Below are 22,402 nucleotides of genomic sequence, written 5' to 3' on the forward strand. Positions count from 1 at the left end.
TGGCCTTACAGGCGTGAGCCACCACGCTCTGCCGCAATTAAAATTTTTTCTAAAAACTTACTGTGGCCGGGCGGGGTGGCTTACTCTTGTAATCCCACCGCTTTGGGAGACAGAGGTGGGAGGATTGCTTGAGCCCAGGAGTTCGAGGCTGCAGTGAGCTATGATCTGAGCCACTGCATTCCACCCGACAGCGAGGCCTTGTCTCAAAAAAAAAAAAAAAAAAAAAAAGCGCTGGAATTTGCGGTTTTGGAGAACTATTGATTAAAGGATAAATAATGCAGACAGGGGCAAACATAAGCAAAAAGCTCGGTGGCTTATACCAACTGAACACTGGCAGAAGTAGCACTTAGATAAAGAAATAGATAATTAGGCCTGGCGCTGTGGCTCACACCTGTAATCCCAGCACTTTAGGAGGCCAAGGCAGGCGGATCACAAGGTCAGGAGTTCAAGACCAGCCTGGGTAACATGGTGAAATCCCATCTCTACTAAAAATACAAAAATTAGCCGGGCGTGGTGGCGCACGCCTGTAATCCTAGCTACTCAGAAGGCTGAGGCAGGAGAATGGCTTGAACCTGGGAGGCGGAGGTTGCAGTTAGCTGAGATGGAGCCACTGCACTCCAGCTGGGGTGACAGAGTGAGACTCCGTCTCAGAAAAAAAAAAAAAAAAAGAAAGAAATAATTACCTCAGAATCTCCCCCTTCATGTCTTCTTCTAGCCATTAACCTCCAAAGAGTAGTCACTGTTCTGACGTCTGTCACCATACATTAGTTTTTCCTGTTTTTGTACTTGCTATAAATGGAATCCAACTGTGTATTCTCTTCAGTGTCTGGCTTCTTTTTTGTAAGTCCTTTCATTGTGGTAAAATAAACAAAGCTAGGCACGGTGGCAGGCACCTATAGTCTCAGCTACTCTGAAGGCTGACTCAGCAGTGTCACTTGAGCCCAGGAGTTAAAGGCCAGGCTGGGCAACACAGGGAGACCTCTATCTCTAAAGATAAATATATACATATACGTGACATAAAATTTACCATTTTAACTATTTTTAAGTTTGCAATTCAGTGGCATTAAGTACATTCACAAAGCCGGGCACAGTGGCTCATACTTGTAATCCCAGCACTTTGGGAGGCTGAGGCAGGAGGATCCCTTGAGCCAGGAGTTCAAGACCAACCTGGGCAATATGGTGAGACCCCCGTCTCTAAAAAAAATTAATTAGCTGGGCATGGTGGCATGTGCCTGTAGTCCCAGCTACTCGGGAGGCTGAAGTGGGATGATTGACCCTAGGAGGTTAAGGCTGCAGTGAGCCATGAGCCAGCTACTCAGGAGGCTGAGGTGGGAGGATTGCTTGACCCTAGGGTCAAGATTGCAGAGAGCTGTGATCGCGCCACTATGCTCCAACCTGGGAGACAGAGTGAGACTCTGTCTCAAAATAAAAAAAAAAGTAAAGGAAAATAATTGTCTTCAGCTGAGCATGGTGGCTCTAGACTGTAATTGCAGCACTTTGGAAGGCTGAGGTGGGAGGATCACTTGAGCCCAGGAGTTTGAAACCAGCATGGGCAACATTGCGAGACCGTCTCTACAAAAAATTTAAAAATTAGCCAGGCCTGGTGGTGTGTGCCTGTAGTCCCAGCTACTTGGGAGGCTGAGGTGGGAGAATCATTGGAGCCTAGGAGGTCGAGGCTACAGTGAGCTGTGATTGCGTCACTGTACTCCAGCCTGGCATACAGAAAGACCCTGTTTCAATCGATCAATAAAAACCACTCCGGGAGATCTTCCCAAGGCAGGACACATCCTGGTCACTTGGAATCCCTCCCTAGTTCTTTCCTGCGATGGGTAATATGGATTTGTCTAACCCCTCCAACGTGAGTTGTTGCCAGCAACGCTGAGAGGAATATTCCTGTATGTAGCCTGCCTTTTGTGTAACTGGGAACAGTGTTTTTTTTTGTTTTTTTTTTTTGTTTTTTTTGAGACGGAGTCTTGCTCTGTCGCCCAGGCTGGAGTAGTGCAATGGCGCAGTCTCAGCTCACTGCAAGCTCCGCCTCCTGGGTTCACGCCATTCTCCTGCCTCAGCCTCTCCGAGTAGCTGGGACTACAGGCGCCCGCCACCACGCCCAGCTAATTTTTTGTATTTTTAGTAGAGACAGGGTTTCACCATGGTCTCGACCTCCTGACCTCGTGATCCGCCCGCCTCGGCCTCCCAAAGTGCTGGGATTACAAGCGTGAGCCACTGCGCCCGGCCAGGGAACAGTGTTTAAGGAAGTGGCCAAATTGCCCCCAAAGAGGCGATTTGTCTACCAACAGGATTTGCACACCTGACCTTCTATCCTGATTTTTTTTTTTTTTTGGAGACAGAGTTTTGCTGTGTCACCCAGGCTGGAGTGCAGTGGGAGATCTCAGCTCACTGCAACTTCCACCTCCCAGGTTCAAGCGATTCTCCTGCCTCAACCTACTGAATAGCTGGGACTATATGTATGCACCACCACACCTGGCTAATTTTTGTATTTTTAGTAGGGACAGGGTTTCACCATGTTGGCTAGGCTGGTCTCGAACTCCTGGCCTCAGGTGATCTGCCTACCTCGGCCTCCGAAAGTGCTGGGATTATAGGCGTGAGCTACCGTGCCCGGCCTACTTTTTGTATTTTTAGTAGAGAAAGGGTTTCACAATGTCAGCCAGGCTGGTCTTGAACTCCTGACCTCAGGCAATCCACTCGCCTCGGCCTCCCCAAGTGCTGGGATTACAGGCGTGAGCCACTGCACCCAGGTATTTTTCTTTTTTAACGGTATCTTTTGTAGTTGTAAATATATCAGAAAAGGCTGAGCTGGCTGTGGTCGGCCTGCTGTAAAGGAGTAGAAAGTTCAGCATTGCCCCTAAGAGTGAGGCTCCCAGCCTCCCTCTCTAGGGAGGAGTTCCTTTTCTTCTGTCAGGCCTTTTGGCTCTGTAAAACTAAAGCACAAATTTCATCCAGAAAGGGGATGTTGCATTCTGCATAACAAGGTAAAAAAACTGTCTTTGTGTTGATGAAATGGAATCCTACAGATACAACTCCCCTGGAGGAGGGAAGGTTGGGCAGCCGCAGCAGGAGGCAGACCCCAGGACTTTGGATCCCTGTCTCCACAGTGTAACTCCAACTGGTATTGGGACTGGAGACCCTAGGATCCCTCAGCAAAAAGACTGCTGACTCAGGAGAAGACTGCTGGGAGCCCCTCCCTAGTTCCCTCCTGTGATAGGTACTATAGGTTCTGGGTCTATGAGAGGCTTTGTGTTTCTGTTATTTTTATTTATTTATTTATTTATTTTTTGAGACGGGATCTCACTCTGTCGCCCAGGCTGGAGTGCAGTGGCACAATCTCGGCTTGCTGTGACCTCAGCTCTCTGCGACCTCTGCTTCCTGGACTCAAGCGATCCTCCCACCTCACCCTCCTGAGTAGCTGGGACCACCATATGCACCAGCACGCCTGGCTAAGTATTTTGTGTTTTCTTTTTTTTTAATTTCTGGAGACAGGATCTTGTTATGTTGCCCAGGCTGGTCTCAAACTCTAGGACTCAAGTGATCTGCCCCCCTTGGCCTCCCAAAGTACTGGGATTACAGACATGAGCCACCGTGCCTGGCCTTTCTTTTTTTTTTTCCCCGGCCTCAGCAACATAGTGAGACCCGTTGTGGTGCATGCCTGTAGTCCCAGCTACTTGGGAGGCTGAGTTGGGAGTATTGCTTGAGTGTGGAAGGTTGAGGCTGCTATGAGCGGTGATCGTGCCACCACACTCCAACCTAGACAACAGAGAGAGGCCCTGTCTCAAAAAAAAAAAAAAAAATTGTTTTAGGGACATTGTCTCACTCTTGCCCAGACTGGTCTCAAACTCCTGGGGTCCAGTCATCCTCCTGCCTCAGCCTCCCTTGTAGGTGGGACTACACAGCACCTGGCCCTTGTGTTGTTCTTGTAACAGTTGCTCAATGCAGAAAACTTGAAAACCACAGAAGAACAGCAGGGGGTGGGGAATGAACATGGAATGATGGCGACCTCTGTCACATTTAAGCCAAACAACATCCATACTTTCGTTCCATGGACTAATCATTTATTTGCACTCATAAAAACTGGCTTGTTTTGAAAAGCTTCCTCCAAAAGCTGTATTGTGGTACTTTTGACTCTGGGACAAGAGGAAGAAGTTGGGGGATTCGGGCAGTTGGTGGCTGGGCCCTCAGAGACCGTATGTGGTGACCACTGTTAAAGACACCATTCATCACTTGGGGACGGAGGGAGCACATAGATGGACTCCAGGCTCATGGATGTTCCTCCTTCCGCAATCATTTACTAAAATACCTGTTCAAGGAATATAGTTTCAGTCTCAGCCTAGTCGAGACAGCCACAGGCACTTAAATAAGTACCAAGGAAGGCTCTGCAGAGATGGTGCTATTGGAACTGAGTCCTGAGGGCCAGATCAGCCTTGACCAGGCCAAAAAATGTGGAAGAGTATTCCAAGCGGTAGGAGTAACGCATGCAAACACCTGAAAGCAAAGAGGAGCAGGTCACATCCAGCAACTGGTGACTTGTTTACTAAGGCTGGAGATGAACCTTGGAAGGAAGAAGGGAAGTCAGGAGGCCAGATAATTTGGCAGAGGCTAGAGGCTCTGTTCTACTGAGTTGTTTTTGTTTGTTTGTTTGTTTTGTTTTGTTTTTTGAGACAGAGTTTTGCTCTTGTCACCCAGGCTAGAATGCAATAGTGTGGTCTTGGCTCACTGCAACCTCCGCCTCCCGGGTTCAAGCAATTCTCCTGCCTCAGCCTCCTAAGTAGCTGAGACTACAGGCATGCGCCACTACGCCTGGCTAATTTTTTTTTTTTTTTTTTTTTTTTTAAAGGACGGAGTCCCACTCTTTTGCCCAGGCTGGAGTACAGTGGTGCGATCTTGGCTCACTGCAACCTCCACCTCCTGGGTTCAAGTGATTCTCCTGCCTCAACCTCCTGAGTAGCTGAGATTACAGGCATCTGCCACCATGCCTGGCTAATTTTTGTATTTTTAGTAGAGACAGGGTTTCACCATGTTGGCCAGGATGGTCTCGAACTCCTGACCTCGTGATCCGCCCACCTCGGCCTCCCAAAGTGCTGGGATTATAGGCATGAACCACTGCGCCTGGCCTAATTTTTTGTATTTTTAGTAGAGACAGGGTTTTACCATGTTGGTCAGGTTGGTCTCGAACTCCTGACCTCAGGTGATCCTCCCACCTCAGTCTCCCAAAGTGCTGGGATTACAGGTGTGAGCCACCGCACCCAGCTTGTTTTACTGAGTTTTGATTTTAGTGTGAGAGGAGCCACTGGAGGGCATGATCAGAGTTTGACTTCCAAAGACCATTCTAGCAGCAATTCAGGGCATGGGTCTCAAGACCTCTCTTGGAGTGACAAAGGCAGGGCAGGCAAGCCAGTGCACGCAGAGACAGAGTTTGTCCCTCTTTAGGAGGCTGAACAGGTATAAGGGGGGCAGAAGAGGGAGGTGGTGAGTCACTAGAATCACTGGTTCTTGGCATGGGACCTGGATGAATAGAGGGGCTGTCCACTTAAACACAGGAGGAGGAGGGAGGTGAAGGCCGAGTCTGGGAACAGGCAGAGTCTGCAGCCCTTCCTGCTGGAGAGAGGGTCTGGAGCTCAGGTCCGGCTAGAGGTCAGCAGGTATCTCAAGAAACCCATGAAGGAGTGAGGTGGACTAGGACAGCACGTGGAGTACAGAAAAGAGGGGCAGGCAGCCGGGCGCAGTGGCTCATGCCTGTAATCCCAACGCTTTGGGAGGCCGAGGCGGGTGGATCACCTGAGGTCAGTGCGAGACCAGCCTGGCCAACATGGTGAGACCCTGTCTCTACTAAAAATACAAAATCAGCCAGGTGTGGTGACTCATGCCTGTAGTCCCAGCTACTCGGAAGTTTGGGGCACAAGAATCGCTTGAACCTAGGTGGTGTAGCTTGCAGTGAGCCGAGATAACGCCACTGCACTCCAGCCTGGGCAACAGAGTGAGACTAGGTCTCAAAAAGAAAAGAAAAGAGGGCCAGGAACTGGTCCTCCGGGGTTGGAGGCGGGGACAGGTGGGAGGGGCAGAACACACCATGGGACAGCCTGACATGGGGCTCACTGGATGCACCCCTCCACACGCAGCAGCAGGTAGTCCCTGAGGAGTGGGGGCAGTGGCAGCCGGGTGGCACCCTGCCGGCAGCGGCTTCCCAACCGGGCACGCACAGCTAGTCGGGCCAGGTGCTGCAGCCGCCTTGGCTGGTTCACCATGCGCAGGGCCGAGCTGTAGAAGGCTTCGTGCTCCTACGCCAGGAGTGAAAGAGGGTCAGATGACCCTTGCCCTACCATCTGGGGACAACCCAGTGGTGGGGGTCCAGGGATTTTGCAGCATGCATCCACCTGGGTGTTTCATGTGTCTCAGAGGACTCAGATTCAGAACCATAGAGGCCCTGCAGTGATAATGGGGGCTGGGGCTCCACTTCAAGGAGGGGTCTCCACTATGTCTGTACCCACTCCCACCCCAGAGAGCCTAGCACAGTGCCCACCAAGTTAGAGATGCCAGATAAATGTCTGTGCTGATGCAAGTGAGGGAGGCAAGAAAGGTGTGTGGAGTTAGGGGTCAGCCTGGGGTACCAGGGGGGTACCCTGAAACCCAGGGGTGCCACTCTACCCATCCTCTCTACCCAGGGGCCCTCCTGCTGCTCCCTCCATGAGGCTAGTCCTGAAGGAATAGGCCTGTGGCTCGTCGCTCCTCCCCATCTCGGCCCCGAGGCAGACATACCTTCCACAGCTCTGGGAGCACCGCCTCCACCCAGGTCTCACAGGATGGGACACAAGGATAGGCATTAAGCAGGACTTCCAGGGCCCGAGGGAAGTTGGCGCAGTGTTTCAGCATCTAGGGGTCAAAAGAGGGTCTTGGGCACATGCCTCCCCCACCAGAGGGCAGACCCAAGTCTTGCCTAACCCACATGGCCAATCCTAGCCTAATCTAGGGGGCTAAGGTCTGAGTCTCTCTTCCCTTTTCGGTGCCTCTGTCTACCCCACCCTCAAGTGTGCTCCAACCTTTTGGCCCCAGTTTTCCTCTGGGGCTCTTCCCTCCCTTGGACTCTCTCTCCCAGAATCTTCTCTCCCCCTCCCAAGCTGGGGACAGCCCCCTGGCCGCTGAGGGCAGGCTTTCAGTCTCGTGGACCCTCTCTCTTCCCCAGAAGCGGAGCAGTTCCAGACGTGGGCTCCCCGACACAGGAGCCTCCTATGTCAGGGCCTCCCAGCGCACCTCAGGGCGCACTGGCTGGGCCCCGTAGTCCAGCAGTGCGGCGAAGAGGACCTCGGGCTCCCAGTTGGGGGCGTCCTGGACGGCCTGCAGCGCACAATCCATGGGCGTGTGGCCCGCCCCATTGGGGACCTCAGCGCGGGCCCCGTGGCGCAGCAGCAGCTCGGCCAGGCCCCCGCAGCCGTTGGCACAAGCGTTGTGCAGCGGCGTGTGGCGCTTGCACCCGGCCACCCGGGCATCAGCTCCAGCCTCCAGGAGCCGGCGCGCCGCAGCCTGGTGCCGCCTGCAGCTGCCTGGGCCCTCGGCCCCAGCGCACGCTGCGTTCAGCGCAGTCTCGCCCTGGCTGGTGCGCAGGCCCACGTCGGCGCCATGCTCCAGGTACAGGGCCACATGTTGCTCCAGGCCGCGCGCCGCCGCCACGTGCAGGGGCGTCTCCTGGCTCTCGCCTGCTGCCAGGTTCACCGTCGCTCCCGCTTCCAGCAGCAACTTGGCGCACCTGGGGACAAGAGAGCAAGGTCCCGAGGAAAATCCTGAAGGCCTGGGACCCCTCAGCTTACTGTGATTCTCCCTTCCCTTTCCACCCCTCTCACCTTGAGGTCCTACCTGGTGTCCTCCATGAGAATCACACAAGCCCCGCTACAGACAACAGAACTGGAAGGTCCTGAGAGCTACCAGAAGCATCTTCAGTTTTCATATGAAAAACTTAAGCCCAGGAGTGATTTGTGCAGCCAAGGACACACAGCAAGTTAGTGGCTGCACCAGAAATAGTACTCACTGCCTCAGACAGTCCCTCCCACAGTCTACTCTTTCTCCACCCCAAGGTCTGGTTCTGAATCATTCAGTTGTCAGTTGTCGCCTAACTTTTTTTTTTTTTTTTTTTTTTGGAGACGGTCTCTGTCGCGTAGGCTGAAGTGCAGTGGTGTGATTACTGCTCATGTAGCCTGGACCTCCCAAGCTCAAGCAATCCTCCTGCCTCTTCCTCCCAAGTAGCTGGGACCACAAGTGGGCACCACCACACCTGGCTAATTTTTTAAATTATTTTTTATAGAGACAGGGTCTTACCATTTGCCCTAGCTGGTTGGTCTCAAACTCTTGGGCTCAAGCAAGCCTCCTGCCTTGGCCTCCCAAAGTGCTGGGATTACAGGTGTGAACCACCACACCGGGCCTTATCTCCTAACATTTTGATAGCACAACCAAATTTTGAAAACCCACTTCTGTGTACATTATGAAGCATAGAAAATTAAAAAGTATGCACCAAAAAAAATACAAGTTATAATACTTTCTTTCTGCCCCTACACTTAAAAGACCACTCTTCTAAACCAGGCTACAATCATTCAAGCAAAGGCAGACACTTGGGGCCATCCTCCTCCACTTTCCCCTAGGGAAAACAGACCAAACCAAAGGAAAAACAACAACAAAAACAAAAACAGGTTTTAGAGAGTGCATGTTTCCCAGTTCCAGGGAAAATTATAGGCCAGAACACTGTTGTGGCAAACATGCATCCTTACATACTGCAGGGCAAACCAAACATGCAACAAACTAAATTAATAATGATGAAACCAAACTAACAGTAACTTATAATTAAAAAGCCAGAATGGCAGCTGCTGGAAACTCAGGAACAGATCCACCATCCTCGATGAAACTCTGATAACCAAATACCCTTTCCCAAAATGGCCAAAATTCTTGCTCACATATTCCAGGTAGGCGCTTTGCTCTGTAGCCAAGATGTCAGTAGCAGCCAGTCTTCCATAAGCTACTGAATTATCTCCTTGGTAAATTCAATCGTGGGGCTAATTTTTGTTTCCAAATACTAATTTTTTTTTTTTTTTTTTTTAGACGGAGTCTCATTCTGTCGCCCAGGCTGGAGTGCAGTGGTGCGATCTCTGCTCACTGCAAGTTCCACCTCCCAGGTTCACGCCATTCTCCTGCCTCAGCCTCCCAAGTAGCTGGGACTATAGGCGCCCATCACCACACCCGGCTAATTTTTTTGTATTTTTTTAGTAAGACAGGGTTTCACTGTGTTAGCCAGGATGGTCTCGATCTCCTGACCTCGTGATCCACCCACCTCAGCCTCCCAAAGTGCTGGGATTACAGGCGTGAGCCACCACGTCCGGTCTTTTTTTTTTTTTTTTTTTTTTTTTTTGAGTCAGAGTCTCGCTCTGTCCCCCAGGCTGGAGTGCAGTGGCTCCATCTTGGCTCACTGCAGTCTCCGCCTCCCGGGTTCAAGCAATTCTTCTGCCTCAGCCTCCTGAGTAGCTGGGACTACAGGCGTGCGCTGCCATGCCTGGCTAATTTTTGTATTTTTAGTAGAGACGGGGTTTCACCATGTTGGCCAGGATGGTCTTGATCTCCTGACCTCGTGATCCGCCTGCCTCGGCCTCCCATAGTGCTGGGATTACAGGTGTTAGTCACCACGCCTGGCCTCCAAATACTAAATTTAAGTAACACTCCAAAGCTCGCTCAGCAGGGTTCCCATAAGTGGGCATTCTCATCTTACTTAGAAAGATGAAGTCTGTTGGAAGGCACACCACATGCCTGTAAGAACGCAAGAAAGGGCTGGCAAATGTGGACCACTTCTTGGACTTCATCTAGATCTAGTGGGGAGAGGTCCCCAGCTTGTGGGCAGTGGAGAGTCTTCCAGGAGCCCTTGAATCCTTACCTGCCACCCTGTCTGTTGACCTGATTGTGAAAGTGCAAATACCCTCATGCAGGGACTCCAAGAAACTGCCAACCTTAAAAAAAGTGGGAGGGTTGGTGTATTGGTTCATGCCTACAATCCCAACACTTTGGGAGGCTGGGGCAGGAGGATTGCCTGAGCTCAGGAGTCGGAGACCACCCTGGGCCACATAGAGAGACTATGTCGCTACTAAAAATAATAGTTTTAGAAAAATAGCCAGGTGGGCCAGGCGCAGTGGCTCACGCCTGTAATCCCAGCACTTTGGGAGGCTGAGGCGGGTGGATCACGAGGTCAGGAGATCAAGACCATCCTGGCTAACGCGGTGAAACCCTGTCTCTACTAAAAAATACAGAAAAAAAAAGTTAGCTGGGCGTGTTGGCGGGAGCCTGTAGTCCCAGCTACTTGGGAGGCTGAGGCAGGAGAATGGCGAGAACCCAGGAGGCGGAGCTTGCAGTGAGCCGAGATGTGCCACTGCACTCCAGCCTGGGAGACAGCAAGACTCTGTCTCAAAAAAAATAGCCAGGTGTGGTAGCACTGGCCTGTAATTCCAGCTACCCTGGAAGCTGAGGCAGGAGGATCACTTGAGCCCAGGAGATTGAGGCTGCAAGTGAGTCATGATTGTGCCACTGCACTCCAGCCTGGGCAACAGAGTGAGACCCTGTCTCCAAAAAAAAAATCTAGCCCTGTGTTTCCTAACTTCGGTGTGAGGCACCCCCATACCTCTCCTCCCACTTTTTTTTTTTTTTAAGACAGGGTCCCGCCCTGTTGTCCAGGCTGGAGTACAGTGGCAGCATGATCATAGCTCACTGAAGGCTAGACCTCTTGGGCTCAAGTGCTTTTCCTGAGTAGCTGGGACTACAATGCATGCCACCATGCCCGGCTAATTTTATTTTTTGTAGAGACAGGGTCTCACTATGTTTCCCAGTCTGGTCTTGAACTTCTGGGCTCAAAAGATCATCCTGCCTCAGCCTCTCAAGTAGCTAGGACTAGAGGCTCATGCCACCATGCCCATTTTATTTTTTATTTTTAGTAGAGACAAAAACCTCACTTATGTTGCCCAAACTATTCTCAAACTCCTGGACTCAAGCAATCCTCCTGCCTCTGCCTCCAAGTGTTGGGATTACAGGTGTGAGCCACTGCACCTGGCCCATAGATCTTCCTTTTTTTTTTTTTTTTTTTTTTGAGATAGAGTCTCACACTGTTGCAGGGGCTGGTGTGCAGTGGCATAATCTCGGCTCACTGCAACCTCTGCATCCCAGGTTCAAGCGATTCTCCTGCCTCAGCCTCCTGAGTAGCTAGGATTACAGGCGCCAGCCACCACGCCCAGCCTGGCTATTTTTTTGTATTTTTAATAGAGACAGGGTTTCACTATGTTGGCCAGGCTGGTCTTGAACTCCTGACCTTGTGATCCGCCCACCTCAGCCTCCCAAAGTGCTGGGATTACAGGCGTGAGCCACAGTGCCTGGCTTTTTTTTTTTTTTAAGACAGTCTCACTGGAGTGCAGTGGCAGAATCTCGGCTCACTGTAACCTCCGCCTCCCGGGTTCAAGCGATTCTTGTGCCTCGACCTACTATACTAGTAGCTGGAATTACAGGTGTGAGCCACCACACCCGGCCAGATCTTTCTTAATACCTCAAAACAACTAGGAATTTGGGCTGGGCATATTGGCTCACGCCTGTAATCCCAGCACTTTGGGAGGCCAAGGTGGGTGGATCACTTGAGGTCAGGAGTTCAAGACCAGCCTGGCCAACATGGCAAAACCCCATCTCCACTAGAAATACAAAACCTAGCCAGGTGTGGCGGCACACACCTGTAATTCCAGCTACTCGGGAGGCTGAGGCAGGAGAATCATTTGAACCCAGGAGGCGGACATTGCAGTGAGCGGAGACCACGCCACTGCACTACAGCCTGGGCAACAGAGCAAGACTTCGTCTCAAAAAAAAAAAACAGCTAGGTTTGGCTACAAAGGATTCGCAGGGAATTGGAGACTGCGGTTGGAACAGTTTTCCCAAAAAGCAACAGGGCTTCTGCCTCCTGGGCTTAGCAGATGTGACCTTGGACAAGTTACTAAGCCTTTCTGAGCTTCATTTTTCTCATCTGTAGAATGAGGTCTGTCTCCAGCTTATTGTGAAGGTGTGTATATGAGGTGCTTTATGAACCACAAAGCTGCATGTGGTTGTCAGGTTCCCTCTTCTGGCCTTGTGAGCTGGAGACACACACAAATTTCTCCCCAAACTGTCTCAGCCCCCGGGCACCTACTGCAAGGACTCGGGGATCGTGCAGAGGTGCAAAGGAGTCGTGCCCTCCTCAGTCAGCACATTAGCCTTGGCTCCGAAGGTCAGCAGCAGCCGCACACAGTCAAGCTGGGCCCGGGCACAGGACTCATGCAAGGCAGCGCGACCCCCGACGCGGGCATCCAGCTCAGCTCCCTGCCGGATCAGGTGTCGAGCACAGTCTGTGTAGCCTCGGGCTGTAGCGATGGCAAGGGGTGCCGTCTGCTTGGTCTTGGGGGTCAGCACCCAGAACCCTGGGAAGAGCAAATAGTTTTGGGAGGTGGTGCATAAGACAGGGCAGGGCAGGGAGTGGGGATGCTGGTTCCAGCTGACAGCTGACAGTGGCCTTCCCTCTGCATGGTTTGCTGAGCACAAACACTGTGCCAGGCTGTACTGGTGGAAAGGGGCTTATTCAAGTCCTGAATTGGAAGAATAAATTGGAACAGCCTTTTAGAACAGCTTATCAATCTGTAACAAAACATAGTATGTGTCACAAAAAAATTAATTGCTGTATAAAACCACAAGGGCCAACTAAGTAGAGTGACTCCCATTAAGGAAATCTCAGCGTCTTTGAATGGCTAATAGTGTCAAAGGCTTTTTTTGTTCACCTTGGGGCCTGGGGTGGTGGCTCATAATGAGACCTTGTCTCTATTTTTTTTTTTTTTTTTGAGGCAGGGTCTTGCTCTGTCCCCCAGGCTGGAATGCAGTGGCGCTATCTCGGCTCACTGCAAGCTCCGCCTCCCGGGTTTAAGTGATTCTTCTGCCTCAGCCTGCTGAGTAGCTGGGATTACAGGTGCGCACCACCATGCCCGGCTCATTTCTCTATTTTTAGTAGAGATGGGGTTTCACCATGTTGGTCAGGCTGGTCTCAAACTTCTGACCTCGTGATCCGCCCGCCTCAGCCTCCCAAAGTGCTGGGATTACAGGTGTGCGCCACCGCGCCCAGCTATTTTTTAAAAAAATTTTAAAAAGAAAAAAAAATTTTAGGGCCGGGCACGGTGGCTCACGCCTGTAATCCCAGCACTTTGGGAGGCCAAGGTGGGTGGATCACAAGGTCAGGAGTTCGAGACCAGCCTGGCCAACATGGTGAAACCCTGTCTCTACTAAAGATACAAAAAATTAGCCGGGCATGGTGGCGAGTGCTTGTAGTCCCAGCTACTCAGGAGGCTGAGGCAGGAGAATCACTTTAACCCGGGAGGCAGAGGTTGCAGTGAGCCGAGATCGTGCCACTGTACTCCAGCCTGGGCAACAGGGCGAGATTCCACCTCAAAAAAAAAAAAAAAAAAATTAAAAAGAAAACATGTTCACCTTGCTCTTGGGTGAACAAAAATGGGGGTGGGTATTACACACAAGCAGGCCTGGAGCTGAGTTTGGGAGTGGCCGAAGAGCAGTACTGAGTTCTGGGATACTCCTGGGGCAAGGAGGGTTGGATGGAAATAGGGGGAAGGGTGGTGGGGGAGAATAAGAGGTGGGGATGGGAAAAGAATGAGGAGAGGGTGATCGTGGGACTAGTGTTGGATTTGAATTGTGGCAGTGGTCAGGGACTTGTTTAAAGGGCATAGATGCCTCGTATCAAACTAGAAGTTGTTTGCATGGCAGCACAGTCTGTCCCTGGCTTTTCTAAATCTTGTGTAAAGCATGTTTTGTTTCCTAGTAGACTTGAAATTAAGGCTGAGTTCCATCGTGGGGATTCTGGACAAGCTGCGGGACAAGACCAGGATGCCCTGGTGGGGTCACAGCCAAGCAGGAATTTGGAACCTGTAGTGACCGAGGGAGCTCATGCTCTCCCAAGGATTCAAGCCCCAGATCCATGGGTGGGGTTTGAGCAATTTCCTGTTAATCTTGAGATCTTGGTGATCTCAGCTAAGGTATTTAGTTTACCTGGACAGACCTGCTAGCCAGAAAATATATATCTATATGTATTTTTTTTTTTTTTTTTTTTTTTTGAGACAGAGTCTCGTTCTGTTCCCAGGCTGGAGTATAATGGCGTGATCTTGGCTCACTGCAACCTCCGCCTCCCAGGTTCAAAGGATTCTCCTGCCTCAGCCTCCTGAGTAGCTGGGACTACAGGTGCTGCCATGGCCAGCTAATTTTTTCCTTTTTTTTTTTTTTTTTTTTTGAGACGGAGTCTCGCTCTGTCGCCCAGACTGGAGTGCGGTGGCGCGATCTCGGCTCACTGCAAGCTCCGCCTCCCAGATTCATGCCATTCTCCTGCCTCAGCCTCCCCAGTAGCTGGGACTACAGGCACCAGCCACCACGCCCAGCTAATTTTTTTTTTTGTATTTTTAGTAGAGACGGGGTTTCACCGTGTTAGCCAGGATGGTCTCGATCTCCTGACCTCATGATCCGCCCACCTCAGCCTCCCAAAGTGCTGAGATTACAGGCGTGAGCCACCACGCCCGGCGTGGCCAACTAATTTTTGTATTTTTAATAGAGACGGGGTTTCACCATGTTGGCCAGCATGGTCTTGATCTCTTGACCTCCTGATCTGCATGCCTTGGCCTCCCAAAGTGCTGGGATTACATGTGTGAGCCACTGCACCTGGCCCTTTTTTGTTGTTGTTAAGACAGAGTCTCACTCTGTCTCCAGGCTGGAGTGCCGTGGTGCGATCTCAGCTCACTGTAACCTCCACCTCCCAGGTTCAAACAATTCTCCTGCCCCAGCCTCCCAAGTAGCTGGGACTAGAGGCTCACGCCACCACGCCCAGCTAGTTTTTGTATTTTTAGTAGAGTCGGGGTTTCACCATGTTAGGATGGTCTCGATCTCCTGACCTCGTGATCCGTCCACCTCAGCCTCCCAAAGTGCTGGGATTACAGGCATGAGCCACTGCTCCTGGCCTAGTCAGAATATATTCTATGGTCTTGAACTCCTGGTCTAAAGCAGTAGTCCCGTCTTGGCCTCTCAAAGTGCTGGGATTACAGCTGTGAGCCACTGTGCCCAGGCCAAGAATATAACTTTTAATTCCTTTTTTTTTTTTTTTTTTGAGACAGAGTCTCACACTGTCGCTTGGGCTGGAGTGCAGTGGGACGATCTTGGCTCACTGCAACCTCCACCTCCGGAGTTCAAGCGATTTTCCTGCCTCAGCCTCCTGAGTAGCTGGGATTACAGGTGTGCGCCACCATGCTAATGTTTTGTATTTTTAGTAGAGACAAGGTTTCACCATGTTGGCCAGGCTGGTCTCGAAATCCTGACCTCGTGATTCACCTGCCTTGGCCTCCCAAAGTGCTGGGATTACAGGCATGAGCCACTGCGCCTGGCCAACTTTTAATTCTTAAAAGACATACAGACTGCTAACTCTGCCTCATCTCTGTTTAGGAGGGAGCTAGGATGGGTGGTGGAAAGGGCTGCTATAGTCTGTGGTCTGCAGGGAAGGGGGAGGCCTAGACTCTCCCCCCTCCCCACCCACCCATCTTCTTTCTCCCTCCTCTTCTGCCCTCTTCTGGTGCCCCCTTACCCTGTTCAGCTGACCAGGCCAGCTGGTTGCTCACAGTCTCCACAATCATGTTGGCGGCCTCTTCATCTTGGAACAGGGCTTGGACCTGCTGCAGGTTGCCGGAGAAGAGGGCATGGTGGACAGCTGGGTCTTGGCAGGAACGGTGAGGCCTAGTGAGTCGGGCCCGGGGACTTGACGGGCACCTGCGGCTCCGGCACTGCTGGGCAGCCTCCCGCCGCCGGTCCTCCCATTCCAGCCACTCCCGCTGCAGGCGGAGAGAGCGCAGTGTGGAGGAGGTGAAGGGGAAGGTCTCTCTTGCCATGGATGGGGCCCAGGGGTTTGGGTAGTGGCACCTGGGCAGAGCCGGGTTCCCTCGACCTGACTACCTCCCTTGCTCTGAGGAGCCACCCTGCCCCCACCACCGTGAGCCAGAGAAAGCAGCAGCTGAGGCTATAAATAGGTCCTTCGCTGCTCTGGTAAACATGGTTTGCTCAGAGTCATGATCCTGGTGCTGAGAAGCTGCTGGCCCAACCCCCAGCCCAAGGTGAGGGCCAGCCCCTGCCCCTGCTGATACCCTTTGGTTGGTCAGCAGGCCCTCAGCTGAGGCCACCCCTGAACCCCAGCATCTGCATCCACCTTCATCTCTAGAGGGAGAATCTTGGGTTGGCAAGGTCCAGGGTGCGCGAAAAGGTCAGTCATGGAGATGGGCGGGGCTGGGAGGAAGACAAGGTGCCTCCAGACTCTCTGATGTTGGCTAGAGGGCAGGAGCCACCACTGGCCCACGTGGAGGAGATAGGGCTGACCTCAGCACAGGAGGTAAGGGGAGGTCAAGGCAGAGTTACTGAGAAGGTGAGCAGCTCTTCCCAGCATCTGCAGTAACAGCAATAACTACATATGCCAGAGTTTCACGGTGTTTAAATCACATTCATATCCACCTTCACCCAGGGGACCATACTTCCCAGCCCACCTAGTAATTAGTAAACTTGGTTTGGACAATAAATGAAATTATCACAGTTGAATGCCTCTGAGATGGGTGGTCTTATCTCTGTTTTACAGATGAGGAATTTAAGGCTTAAAGTAATCTACTGGCTCAAGGTCACAGTTTGTGAGAGGCAGAGCCAAGACCCCACATAGATGGTATGCTTTGGGCCAAGAATGGTGGCTCATGCCTGTAATCCTAGCACTTTGGGAGGTCAAGACAGGCGGATTGCTTGAGCCTAGGAGTTTGAGACAATCCTAGGCAACACAGTGAGACCTACATCTTTTTTTTTTTTTTAGACAGAGTCTCACCCTGTCCCCCACGCTGGAGTGCAATGGCGCAATCTTGGCTCACTGCAACCTCCGCCTCCCAGGCTCAAACGATTCTCTTGCCTCAGCCTTCTGAGTAGCTGGGATTATAGGCACCCGCCACCATGCCCAGCTAAATTTTGTATTTTTAGTAGAGATTTAATTTAGGGTTTCACCATGTTGGCCAGGCTGGTCTCAAACTCCTGACTTCATGGTCTGCCCGCCTCGGCCTCCCAAAGTGCTAGGATTATAGGCGTGAGCCACCACCCCTGCCTCTCCATCTCTTTAGAAAAAAAAAAAAAAAGATGGTGCACTTTTTGGCTTCAGCTGCTGCAGCCACCTGGCAGCCTCCCCCATTCTCCAAGCAGGACAGACTGGTCTCTAGAAACTGCCTTCATCTTTTTTTTTTTTCTCATGGTGTCACCCAGGCTGGAGTGCAGTGCGGTGATCTCGGCTCACTGCAACTTCCGTTTCCTGGGGTTCAAGCGATTCTCCTGCCTTAACCGCCTGAGTAGCTGGGATTATAGGTGCATGCCACCATGCCCAGCTGATTTTTGTATTTTTAGTAGTAGGTTTCGCCATGTTGGCCAGGCTGGTCTGAAATTCCTGACCTCAGGCCATCTGCCCGCCTCAGCCTCCCAAAGTGTTGGTATTACAGGCGTGAGCCACAGCTCCCGGCCCCTTCAATCATTCTTGATTTATTTTTTTAACCCAGCTGCCAAGGGGGCTCACATGGCCGACCTGAGGAGAGCCAAGGGGTTGAGCTGGAAACTCTGGGAATGGACCTGAGATGTTTCAGCCACAGACCTGTTCACTCTTAGGAGAAAGCAGCTGTGCTTCTAGGAGCCTCTAGGGGGAGGAATGAAGCCGTGAAACCACACAAGCTGGTGTGCCTGCCAAGCTGGGGAAGGGGAGGGCACTGCCTCAAAAGCTCTGCTCACTCTGAGCTCACTCAGTGCACAGCAGCCTGCAGGCAGGGCTGGTCTGTCCCCTCTGCATCTGGGGCTCCTCCTGGCCCTTCTCCCACTGCCTGTCCTGCCTCCTGGCCCTGCAGCAGTGCCTTGCCCAGTGATATTTTATTTCTTCCTCTCCGTAGGCCCTTCCCACAAGCAAGTTCTAGCTCCCGTTCTCACATTTTCAGGGACTGTCTCAAGTTCAGCCCCTCAATGCAATGCCTTAAACTGGATCAACTCAGCCTCTCACCTGGTGTTTCTTCCTCTGGCCATATCCCTTCTGCTCCGCTGCCGGAATGATCTGTCTAAAATGGTTAATTCCCTTGCTTAAAAACTTCTGCTGCCTTCCAATACCTGTCCTTTCATTTTTAAAATAGGGCTCCAAATCCTGGCCTCAAGCAGTCCTCCCAAGTCAGCCTCCCGAATTGCTGAGATTACAGGTGTGAGCCACTGCACCCGGCCTGCCCCCAATTCCTTGGTTTGGCCCCATGCCACCCACATAGGGTAGGCATCCTCATCATGCACAGCTCCCCACAACCGTTCCCTGTCAGGCCATTCCCTTAGCTCAGAATTCCCTCAACCCCTTCCTGAGGATCTACCCCTAAGGTCACCTGCTCTGAGAGGTCTCTTCAGCAACCCATTGCCCGACTTCTATAGTTTCAGCTACTGCCCAGTCTGCACTCCCGAAGGACTCAGGGGCACACTGTAAAGCACCTATCCATGCTGTTGATGTGGGTCTGCCATGCTGGATGTGGGCTCCAGAGCAGGCCTTGGCAGTCAGAGCACTTGGCTCATGGCAGGCGGGCCTCTTATGTGTAGTGCATTGAACGAAGGTCCCTATTCTCTGCCAGAGCAAACACTCGTCCATCCACCCGCCCGCCCAAGTGGGTGGCAGCAGCCTGGGCTTTTTCCAGCACTGCCCTTACTCCGCTGTTCACCCACTCTCTGCCTGGCCCCATCCTCCTGGTGGCAGTCCAGGGTGGGGGATCCCAGAGGAGGAATTAGATCATACAAAGCAAAGCCTGGAGGTCCTCAGAGAAAGACGCCTCTATAAATGCAGCCGTGATTAACCCTGTTGGCACCCATTTGGTGTGTTAATTGCCCCACCAACGGCCTGGCTGGGCACCCACAGCTGGGTTCCCAGGGTTGAGAATCTGGCAAGGCTGGGTGGGACCAACAGGGGCCAAGGCAGGTGGGCGTCCCCTTCCTCCCTGAGGCACACTAGAGTCATAGCCTAGCCGCTTCCCTGCCTTCTTGCCACACAGACCTGAAGGAGCTAGGTACCCTAACAGCTCAGTCCCAAGATACCACTGTATTCAGTTCCCTTGTCTGTAGAGTTAGCTTCCTGAGGGCAGAGAAAGGACGCCTTGACTTCAACCTGGAGGGAACAGGGCCAGGTGATCAGATGCCCAGCCTGCCTTCTGGGAGCTCAGAGCCTGTGGGGTAGTGAAGCACACGAGAAGCCAGGATGTGAGTGTGGGATTGATCAGGACTGAGCAGGGGAACTGGGGCTCATGGGTGTCAAGAATGGGGAATAGGCCCAGGGCACAGAGGGGCTTTTATTTTTTTAGAGACGAGATCTCCCTATGTTGCCCAGGCTGGTCTCAACCTTCTAGGCTGAAGTGATTCTCTCACCTCAGCCTCCCAAGTGGCTGGGACTACAGGTGCATGCCGCCACTCCCAGCTGTGGTGGTTTAGGTGCAGGCAGATCCCAGTGTAGATGGGGGGTTAGCAGGGAGTGGAAGGTGGGAGAGAAGGAAGTGCATGGTAGGTTCAGGTAGAAAAACCCAATGGGAATGTGAAGGGACCAGGGTGCAGGGGAATTAGCCCCTTCTTGCCCTGGCCTTGTGGCACAAAAGCCTCTAGAACAGGGCCCGCTGTAATCAGCAGGTAAGTGAACATAGAGTTCTCAAAGCACTTACTTCAGCCTTAAGACTGGGATCCAGTGGGGCACTGTGGCTCACACCTGTAATCCCAGCACTTGGGAGGCTGAGGTGGGAAGGATCACTTGAGCCTGAGAGTTCAAGACCAGTCTGGAGAACACAGCAAGACTCCATCTCTACAGAAAAATGTTAATTAGCTAGGCGTGGTGGCACGCACCAGTAGTCTGTTACTTGGGAGGCTGAGATGGGAGGACTGCTTGAGCCTAGGAGATCCAGGCTGCAGTGAGCGATGATCACACCACTGCACTGCACTCCAGTTTGGTGACAGAGTGAGACCATGTCTCTAAAACAACAACAAAAAAACTGGAATCCATGGGAAAAGGAGATTAACGCTTCCCCCCAGAGGAGTGCCAAGCCCATGCCCATGGAAGGCCTCTGTCTCCTAGCTGCTTAGTGCAGGCTGAGGCTAAGGCAGGAGGGGCTGGCAGTCAAACAGGGCTATTTATTATTTTATTTACTTATTCAAGAGACAGCATCTCACCACCTTGCCCAAGCTGGGCTTGAACTCCTGGGCCCAAGCGATCCTCCCACCTCGGCCTCCCAAAGTGCTGGGATTACAGGCATGAGCCTCCACACCTGGCCCAAACCGGGCTCTTTAACCTGCCTCCTCTTGCCCATGAGTTGGGAGAGTTTTCCCAACTCTCCTTCCAGAAAGGAAAACAAGGTTGGCAACTTGGTATAATTAGACCTTTTACACCCCACCCATGCTGCCCCTTGTCCACCTCTAGTCTGAAAAGTGGTACAGCGAAGCCACATCAATGAAGAGTTGCTTGGCAACAAAATTTTATTTTATTTTTTTGAGACAGAGTCTCACTCTGTCACCAGGCTGGAGGCAGTGGCGCGATCTCGGCTCACTGCAAACCGCCTCCCAGGTTCACGCCATTCTCCTGCCTCAGCCTCCCGAGTAGCTGGGACTACAGGCACCCGCCATCATGCCCGGCTAATTTTTTGTATTTTTATTTTTTATTTTTTGAGACGGAGTCTCGCTCTGTCGCCCAGGCTGGAGTGCAGTGGCGCAATCTTGGCTCACTGCAAGCTCCGCCTCCCGGGTTCACGCCATTCTCCTGCCTCAGCCTCTCCGAGTAGCTGGGACTACAGGCGCCCGCCACCACGCCCGGCTAATTTTTTTGTATTTTTAGTAGAGACGGGGTTTCACCGTGGTCTCGATCTCCTGACCTCGTGATCCGCCCGCCTCGGCCTCCCAAAGTGCTGGGATTACAGGCTTGAGCCACCGCGCCCGGCTAATTTTTTGTATTTTTAATAGAGACGAGGTTTCACCATGTTAGCCAGGATGGTCTCGATCACCTGACCTCGTGATCCACCTGCCTCGGGCTCCCAAAGTGCTGGGATTACAGGCGTGAGCCACCACGCCCGGCCACGCTTGGCAACAAAATTAAGTAGTTTGAGATCATATCCCAAAGTATAAAATAAATACCTGTAAGTCCATGCTGATATAAATGGATGAATGAATAAATGAGGGAGAATAGGCAAATCTCCCACACAGAAGAATTCCAAATAAACTGCCAGGCGCGGTGGCTCACGCCTGTAATCCCAGCACTTTGGGAGGCCAAGGCAGGCAGATCACAAGGTCAGGAGTCCGAGACCATCCTGGCTAACAAGGTGAAACCCCGTCTCTACTAAAAATACAAAAATTAGCTGGACTTGGTGGTGGACACCTGTAGTCCCAGCTACTTGGGAGGCTGAGGCAGGAGAACTGTGTGAACCCGGGAGGCAGAGCTTTCAGTGAGCCAAGATTGTGCCACTGCACTCCAGCCTGGGCAACAGAGCGAGACTCCGTCTCAAAAAAAAAAAAATAAACAAACCTGTGTAGATATTCTGCCCTTAGGGAGGTAGAACATAATTCCCCAATTCTTAAATGTGGGCTGCACACAGTGACTTCCTTCCAAAGAGTCCAGTACAGAAAGAAGAAAAAAGAGTAACTTTACAGTGGAGAAATCTGGCAAAGCTTACCTCAGTCAGGTGATCAAAGTCAACGTGAACCCTTGATAAGATGTGGCAAGAATGGCACCTGACCTCTGGTCTTCCTCTCCAAAACCCAGAACCCCAGTCTAATCATAAGGAAACATCAGACAAATCCTGATGGAGGGGGATCCTACCATATGCCTGCCTGGTACTCCCCAAAACTGTAAGGTCATCAAAAACAGGGAAGGTCTGAGAAACCATCACATCCAAGAGTCAGGATGATTGTGAAATGGGATTCTGAGGGGAAAAGGACATTACGGGGAAACTGAGTAAATCTGAATAAAGTATGGAGTTAATGATTCATTAATTGTGACAAATGTACCATACTAACATAAGGTGTTAATAATAGGGGAGACCACACCTGTAATCCCAGCCCTTCGGGAGGCTGAGGTAGGAGGATCACATGAGTTTGAGACCAGCCTGGGCAACAATAGTGAGACCTTGTCTCTATGAAAAATTAAAAAATTAGGCCAGGCATAGTGGCTCACGCCTGTAATCCCAGCACTATGGGAGGCCGAGGCGGGCGGATCACGAGGTCAGGAGATCGAGACCATCCTGGCTAACATGGTGAAACCCCGTCTCTACTAAATACAAAA

General features: G+C 51.8%; 1 protein-coding gene across 1 annotated transcript; it reads right to left on the reverse strand.

Annotated features, from left to right (window-relative positions):
* Positions 1–5,271: 5,271 nt before the first annotated feature.
* On the reverse strand, positions 5,272–16,048 carry ASB16 (ankyrin repeat and SOCS box containing 16). The gene is made up of 5 exons (XM_003270751.4): positions 15,662–16,048; positions 12,194–12,461; positions 7,261–7,753; positions 6,769–6,882; positions 5,272–6,290 (listed from the first exon to the last, which is right to left on the reverse strand). The coding sequence occupies exons 1-5, from the start codon at positions 15,960–15,962 to the stop codon at positions 6,105–6,107; spliced, it is 1,362 nt and encodes a 453-aa protein (XP_003270799.1). The 5' UTR covers positions 15,963–16,048; the 3' UTR covers positions 5,272–6,104.
* Positions 16,049–22,402: the final 6,354 nt, after the last annotated feature.

This window comes from Nomascus leucogenys, chromosome 19 (assembly GCF_006542625.1).
Source record: "Nomascus leucogenys isolate Asia chromosome 19, Asia_NLE_v1, whole genome shotgun sequence".
NCBI lineage: Eukaryota > Metazoa > Chordata > Mammalia > Primates > Hylobatidae > Nomascus > Nomascus leucogenys.

What these genes read in the sequence shown, in the direction of transcription:
- ASB16 (XM_003270751.4), bottom strand. Translation starts at nt 15,962, where the DNA reads ATGGCAAGAGAGACCTTCCCCTTCACCTCCTCCACACTGCGCTCTCTC. An exon ending in CCCAGCCAGTGCGCCCTGAG is followed by an intron (nt 6,883 to 7,260) that starts GTGCGCTGGGAG and finishes TTTGACCCCTAG; the next exon opens with ATGCTGAAACACTGCGCCAA. An exon ending in TGCTCCCAGAGCTGTGGAAG is followed by an intron (nt 6,291 to 6,768) that starts GTATGTCTGCCT and finishes CTCCTGGCGTAG; the next exon opens with GAGCACGAAGCCTTCTACAG.